The sequence below is a fragment of the Rhamphochromis sp. 'chilingali' genome, assembly GCF_963969265.1.
Source record: "Rhamphochromis sp. 'chilingali' genome assembly, chromosome: 20".
NCBI classification, from domain to species: domain Eukaryota; kingdom Metazoa; phylum Chordata; class Actinopteri; order Cichliformes; family Cichlidae; genus Rhamphochromis; species Rhamphochromis sp. 'chilingali'.
This window is the reverse complement of record NC_137947.1, coordinates 32,847,528-32,855,226: the sequence shown is the minus strand read 5'-3', so window position 1 is coordinate 32,855,226 and position 7,699 is coordinate 32,847,528. Positions and strand designations below refer to the sequence as shown.

General features: G+C 42.9%; 1 protein-coding gene across 2 annotated transcripts; it reads left to right on the top strand.

The window, feature by feature from the left end:
- The first annotated feature begins 3,147 nt into the window (after positions 1–3,147).
- borcs7 (BLOC-1 related complex subunit 7) lies at positions 3,148–5,782 on the top strand. 2 transcript variants are annotated; one of them, XM_080869559.1, is made up of 5 exons: positions 3,239–3,414; positions 5,007–5,069; positions 5,229–5,272; positions 5,363–5,383; positions 5,472–5,782. In XM_080869559.1, exons 1-5 carry the CDS (start codon positions 3,283–3,285, stop codon positions 5,521–5,523), a joined length of 312 nt encoding a protein of 103 aa, XP_080725685.1. In that variant the 5' UTR covers positions 3,239–3,282; the 3' UTR covers positions 5,524–5,782. The 2 variants fall into 2 exon arrangements, with proteins under 2 accessions (XP_080725686.1, XP_080725685.1); XM_080869560.1 differs by lacking the exon at positions 5,363–5,383 and having other exon boundaries at positions 3,148–3,414.
- Positions 5,783–7,699: the final 1,917 nt, after the last annotated feature.

The window sequence follows — 7,699 nt, the reverse complement described above, 5'->3', positions numbered from 1 at the left end:
CAGAATAGAATAGAACAGAACAGAATAGAATAGAACAAAACAGAACAGAATAGAATAGAACAGAATAGAACAGAACAGAATAGAACAGAACAGAATAGAACAAAACAGAACAGAATAGAACAGAACAGAATAGAACAGAATAGAATAGAACAGAACAGAATAGAACAGAATAGAACAGAATAGAATAGAACAGAATAGAATAGAATAGAACAGAATAGAACAAAACAGAACAGAATAGAATAGAACAGAATAGAACAGAATAGAACAGAACAGAATAGAACAAAACAGAACAGAATAGAACAGAACAGAACAGAATAGAACAGAACAGAATAGAACAGAACAGAATAGAACAAAACAGAACAGAATAGAATAGAACAGAACAGAATAGAACAGAATAGAACAGAACAGAACAGAATAGAATAGAACAGAACAGAACAAAACAGAACAGAATAGAACAGAACAGAACAGAATAGAACAAAACAGAACAGAATAGAACAGAATAGAATAGAACAGAACAGAACAAAACAGAACAGAATCGAACAGAACAGAACAAAACAGAACAGAATAGAACAGAATAGAATAGAACAGAACAGAATAGAATAGAACAAAACAGAACAGAATAGAATAGAACAGAATAGAACAGAATAGAATAGAACAGAACAGAATAGAACAGAACAGAATAGAACAAAACAGAACAGAATAGAACAGAACAGAATAGAACAGAATAGAATAGAACAGAACAGAATAGAACAGAACAGAATAGAACAGAATAGAATAGAACAGAATAGAATAGAATAGAACAGAATAGAACAGAACAGAATAGAATAGAACAGAATAGAACAGAACAGAATAGAATAGAACAGAATAGAATAGAACAGAACAGAATAGAATAGAATAGCCATTTATTGACTTTGTACACGTACAAAGAAATTACAGGAGCTCCACACCAACTGTGCAGGAGTGAAAAAGTAAAATCAATAAATAGCAAACAAAGGAAATATATAGAAAACAAGACAAAGGCACACACAGGAAACAGTGTGAAAGGACTTAGTTACTTAGTAGAGTGAGTATTACGTCAGTTTAATGAGCGAGTACGCGCATGTAAAAGCGTGTATAACTGTGCAGGACATCATAAAGAAGACCCAGTTAGCTATTAAAGGCATGGGAACCACGCAGGAAAACGCCGAATGCACGAAGTTAATTTGTGGTGGAGTATGTGTTGCTTTGTAGCATTCCTAGTTTGATTTGCTGTAAGATATGATGTGACCACAGTTTCATTTTAAATCTGGATGTTGTACAACTAGGGTTGCCAACCGTCCCTTAAAATACGGAATCGTCCCGTATTTAGAAACAAAAGCACACGTCCCGTATTGAGCTAATAAGGGACGCACTTTGTCCCGTAATACAGTGAGAATCAAAAGTAGTCTATAAATGTTTATGGAATTAACGCTTTGTTTGAAAACATAATTCCCAGCCCCTCTCCTGCTTTGTGACCAATGAGCTGACAGCACACTTATGACAATTCAGATTACCGCTCATCTCATTGGTCGAGGAAAGGTCGCTTGCGGAGAAAATACCGGAAGACAACAGATGACCTCAACAAGAAGCATGGCCAACAGGGAAACAAACGCCGACACTGCGGTGCAAGTCTCGGACGACAGTACACCTAAAGCTGGGCAAACACTGTGCGATTTTTTCAGTCACGTTATTCAGCTCCTGCTCAAACTGCACGATTGACTCGCAGGGGTTAGAAGTTCATAGGTCACGATGCAGGTCTCACACTATACGGCCCGATGCTCTGATGCGACCTGAGTCCTCACACTGTGCCTCCATAACATGAAGGTTATAACAGAGAATCTGTCGCTCGCTCTCTCTGTCTTTCACTCACACAGACACACCACCATCAACTTTGTTAAATTGCTAATGAAAAACATGATCAGGCAGCTGTGATTGAGCAGCAGTGTAGATCCAACTATTTTCACGGTTGTTGTGGTCGTGATAATTTTGTGATGCCACATCGAAAAGGCTCGGATGAGCTTTTCAAAGTTCTACAAGTTGTGCCTCCATCGCTTGTGTCCAGATCACACGCTGCACAGCTGTGCTGCTCCATCTTTTACACCAACGTTTGCGCGTGAGCAGTGTGAGCGGCTGTGGTGAGACCCTCACGAGCGATTGATGATCGGGAGCTGGTCGTGAGGTGTTAATCACTTCTCGTTACCCCACGTATACTACACGACGCACGATGAAGGCCAAAATCGGTCCGATCACTCAAAAATCGGCTCAAAATGGGCCTAAAACCGCACAGTGTAAGCCCAGCGTTAGAGCAGCAATGTTTGTTCCCCTCAGAGAAAGGGAAGAATGGGAAAAGGAAAACACCTGGCTGGAAAACGTTAATATGGGCATGTGCAGTGAATATCAGCGCTATGTGGCCAGAAGTGTGATAATATAATTTATTTTGTGTAATAAACGACTGCAAGGATAGATGATTACAACAAATAGATGACTAATACATAAAAGTAATACATAGATGAATAATGATGATGAGTTAAGATGCGTAATCATGGGAACAAGCGGGTTTACAAACAGGAGCAGCTGATTAGCATTAGAAAAGCTGAAATAATACCTCAGCTGAAGCCAATTGTACTAAATGCACTAAATGTGCACTGTTACAAGAATGTTTTTCTTTCTATTGTTTTCTATTATTTTAAGTTAAGCAGGACAGAGTTCTTTTAAAGAAAGATTTACTTATATTCTCAAAAGTTAAGCATGACAGGCTTCTGTTTAAGAAGGAGACCTGTTTTACTGTGTTAATGTTGTCATTTTGAGCTAAAAATAAATGGCTAAATGATCATTTGTTTCACATGTGTTCATATCACAAAGAATAGAATATGCATCTACTTAAATCAAATTCAAGTCAAATGGTTAAAAAAAAATAATTTCACACACAAAAAAAGAGCTAGAAAATTCACCACACTGGGAAGGGTGAAGACAACTGGGTCGCCCGGCCCTGGCCACGAGGTGTCCCGTATTTATTTTTCAGGGAGTTGGCAACCCTATGTACAACTTTAATCAGCGTCACGCATCTGAAACGTGTCAATAATAAGCTAGATGAACAGAATGGAGTAAAAGTGATTTTACTGTATGCAAGTGAGAAAGAAACACGCGGAGTTTATTTGCACACAGCCAGACTGCGCGTCTGCACCGGAGCCCTATCTAATCTACTGAACTCGTTGCTGTGTAGTTTGTCCTTTCCCGCGCACCATCGCTAGCCAACATAGGAAAATGGCTTCAGCTGATTCCCAGCCGCGGTTCGGACAGTCTGTCAAAGGCTTGTTATCCGATAAAGTGGGCTCCTGCAGCGGGGATGTTATCGCGTTGACACGTCAAGTGCTAAAAGGATCCCGCAGTCAGGAGGTATCGCCACGCAAGTGATTTTAACTCAAGTTTAGTGATTTTTAGCGTCTGCTTTGAGCAACTAGCTAATGGAAAGCCCATTGTTAGCTAACGGAAACACTACAGGAACTAGATCAGTGTGTATGCTGGAAGGATTCAGCCTGTTATGTTCAATATTTGACAAAGAAAATAAAACCCACCAAAAGACGAGCGCTGCTGTAATATATGCGTTACTGTAGCTGATCATTGTTTATTAATCAAACAGGACACGAGTGGACGGCTGCTCTGACAGCTGGAGTTGTCTTATGGCGCCAGGTGTTTCAGATGTGAACAGCTGACAGTTGTTGTTCTGGCAAATTCGACACGTGGTGCCCTGACTTCATTTAAACGCACGTGTGTGTATTGTACTGAAAATCCTGCTGATTAAAAGCGGAACATATGTAGAAAGTTGAGGATTATTAGGTTTAACAGTTAAAGCAGGAAGCAGCGGATGTTGCTGGGATCATGAACATATCACTGTGACATTAGTCCAAATGGCCTGAGGGAAGAAGTTTGGGGCCATCCTGATGCTTCGGGCACTGACCTGCTGCAGTGCTTCACTCGCTCACTCACGGTCTTCTGTTGCTGGTAGTTTGCAGCTTTGTGAGTTTTGAGCTGCAGAGACATTTACTGTCCTGTATGAACTCCGTGTTTTCAGTTCTAAATGTGATGCGTCTGTTACTACAAACATCTGTAATGAAAGAACATAAAGCAGATGACTCATGTGAAAGCACCGTGTGAACGTAGTGTTTACACGTCACACGCATGTCTTTGGACTGTGGGGAGAAATCCCGACTGGTGGCAGGTCTGTGTGTGCACGTTGCCACAGTGTACTTATCTCAGTAACTCCTCCAGGTACTTGGGCAGGTTTGTTTTAAAGCAGCTTCATGATAATAGTAGGAAGTCAGGTTTGTGATATTCATCGAACACACGGACGTGTGAATCTTGTTTTGTTGTGAAGTTAAGAGTTAAGTTCAACGAAGCTTCCTAACAGATCTGTTTCTAAAAGCCAGAGAAGTGAAGTTTTTGTTAAAAATGTGTAAGTCCTGATTGTTAGTGTGCGTCTGCACAGCTGGCGTCTGGTTTAATTTCGTTTTGTTTTGTTAACCAAATCTTTCAAATCGATATATTAAACAAACACTGACTCTTCTGGTCCAACGCTAACACGACCCAGTGGGTCTGAGTGTTTGCCTGATCCCAGTTTGATCCCAGGAGGAGATACAAATCCCAGAATACCATGTAATGTGGAATAAACAGACTTTTGCCTAGTGAACAAAACCCTGCTGTCCTTTTCCTGAGGAGTTTCCCTGTTTTCAGGATTTTCTGTTAAATGTGCTGTGGGTGTGGAGTTTTCCACGGTTGCTTTAGCAAAGCTCAGCTGTCACAGGGCAACAGGCTGCGTACCCTGGACGCGCTGCCCGTCTGTCGCAGGGTTTCCAACTGCAGACGGCTGTCCTGATATTTCTGTGACAAACAGCTGTGAGATGTTACTATGGTGATAGAGGTTTGTTTGCTCAGTTGAAGTACTGATTGAATAATCGTAACGATTGCGTTGCCGCGGATGTCTCTTCCAGCTTCTCGGTCAAGCAGCAAGAAGCATGGTGATTCAGGAGGATGCTATCCTGCACTCTGAGGACGTGAGTAGTCTTCTGATAGGTCAGAGGAAATCTCCACGATCACATGAGATGTGCTTCATTATTGGAGAAAGAAAATCCTCAAAAACAATTTTACACTCGGTGTTCGCTGAGGTCCAAAACTGTGTCTGTGCTCTTGCTCTCTCTCTTCATCTCTTGCAGAGCCTGAGAAAAATGTCCATTATCACCACACATTTACAGTACCAGTAAGTAGCACTCGTCTCTTTCATGTATGAAACCTGTTGGCTTTGCTTAAACTGGTTGCTGTAAAGTCTCTCTGTCTGTCTCTGTCTAAGGCAGGAGGCCATTCAGAAGAAGTAAGTGTGACCACAGCTGTTTATGCCTCAGAGAAACAGCTGGAGCATTTCTCAGCAGTAAGCTTGGTTCTGTTCCTCTGTCCTCCAGTGTGGAGCACTCGAAAAACCTGCAGGACCAGCTGAGACACCTGTTGAAGTAACGGAGAGGACATGCTGTGTTTACACGGTCTGCAGACGGCGTCTCAGGACACTGTTGGACTTTTAGTTCAAACGAGATAACATTTGAAGGGAGGCGCGTCTCTGCGTCAGTGAACCACCGTGGGATACTTGACATAAATGTTGTGTTCATTAAAGTCACATCAAACAGCACACATGCTTCTGTCATACTGGACTATATGTACACCTGTGGGACGGCTGTGTGACAATAACATCAAAGACCTGAATAAAAGTACTAAATGAGCTGGTCCATTGTCTTGCATTAAGGAGAAACATGACGCTGAGCTGCTCCTGTGACCGGCCAGCGCGTCACCGAGTGGGTGGGAGATACTTTTCAGCATCTCCTCATCTTGGACAACATCCACCTCTTCAACAGCACCTTTAGAGAGTCCGGCTCCACACCCACAGCATCACCTGCTTTGTGGATCAGTGCATTGAGTGTGCTGGCATCTGCGACCCTCAACCTGCTGCTCCAGCATGTCACAGCATCCAGGACGCACTGGCCTCAACAGGGTGTCACCCTACACATGTTAAAGGACCTCAGCTGGTCCACAGTCGTTTGCTTTATCAGGTTGAGCTGCAGATGATTCTGCTTGCACCACAGAACGCAGCGCTCGTACAAAATAGTCAAAATCGAATAAAAGGCTGAAGTGAAGCCAAGTCATCGGGACCTGCAGTCACCTGCAGCTTCAGCACTTTTGTGCCCGTTCTTGAACAGGAAGGGATATTTGTGGCCACGTTTTCATCTGATAGGATATTAAACTAAAGTTTAAACGTAGTGTTTTATCCACATACCAGGCTGTAGTCTGGCAACCTCAACGGAACAAAATGAAATTATGGGCAAAGCCTTTATCAAAAACAGTCCTCAGATTTGAGGGACGTTTTTCTCTTACGCTGGCTCTTCATCATCCCTGACTGATGACACGGAGCAAAAGGACAAATTTATCAGCAGCTGAAGGCCAAACAGCTCCTTAGCCCTGCCGGTGTCCCTGTAGCCGTGCTCCTGAGTTCACACGTGTTCAACAAGACTTCAACAAGGCTGCTGAGGAGGCGAAATCCAAGGCTAGGCACGTAGCGGGGCCATCAGTACAGTCTGTGTGCAGGTTGTTGCAAAACTACAGAAACTGTTTGTGGTGTGATGCTGTGGTCCGGAGTGTAACCGGCCTCTCGCTGTGAGGGAGCTGGGACAGGCTCCAGCATCCCCGCCACTCTAAGCAGAAGAATATAAAACACCAATAATAATAAGAACGACTGATCATTTCAGCTGCTGTTACAAAAGAATTTCCCTGAAAGATCATGTGCTCACAGTAAATCAACTTAGGTCGTACCATTTTATTCAAGCATTCAAAGGTCTTCCTTCTACAAGTCTTATTCACTCCAGCTCTGAGTATCTCGCCCCGGGGGCCTCAGTATCATCGTGACCTTCTCTAGTACATTCTGTCAGATGTCTGTAACGAGCTCAGGCCAACAGGACGTCCTGTGGGAACCGTCCCCACAGCCTCAATGCTGTTATCAGCTCGAGACTTCAGTGTCGTTACTGGTTCCAGACAATCACAAGGTTGTCTGAGTTTCACACACTCTCATAGTTCATGTATAGTTCTGTGAAAATACAGTTTGCACTTTTCCATAGCAACAGCTTGATTTGTGTTTCGGTCATTATTATTCACCATCAACAACAGACCACACATCCACCATCATGCAATCTCTCCAGCGTGTCCTGGGTCGGCCCCGGGGCCTCCAGCACAGATGTGTATATACTGCTGCACAGCTGTTTTAGGGGGTTTATGTTTTTCTGGAGGTGTGGTCCTTGATCAGCTGCAAAACAGCCCGTTTCAGTTTAAGCTTTGTTTTTAATAAATGCTTGAAAAAACGTTTTGTCTCCCTCCATTTCTTCTTGTTGAAGCTTGTTGAGATCCAACCATGAAAAATATCATTTTTTGCCATTTTTAGGTGGTCTTAAACCTTTGATGGGGACGTTTAAAGGTGGGATGAAGATCAGCGGTGCAGAAGAAATCTCATCATTCTGTCTCACACTGGCTCCAAACCTTCCCTAAGTGTCAGAGCGTGTTCAGATTGAATGAGTGAAAAGGTCGCAGCACGAGATTCACACGTTTGTCACAATCAGAACAAAAATGTAAAAGCTGTTTGCAGTGACCCGTC

Coding starts and splice junctions, on each gene's coding strand:
- borcs7 (XM_080869559.1), top strand. CDS start 3,283: ATGGCTTCAGCTGATTCCCAGCCGCGGTTCGGACAGTCTGTCAAAGGC. Junction 5,273..5,362: donor ACCACACATTTACAGTACCA/GTAAGTAGCACT, acceptor TCTCTGTCTAAG/GCAGGAGGCCATTCAGAAGA. Junction 5,384..5,471: donor CAGGAGGCCATTCAGAAGAA/GTAAGTGTGACC, acceptor TCTGTCCTCCAG/TGTGGAGCACTCGAAAAACC.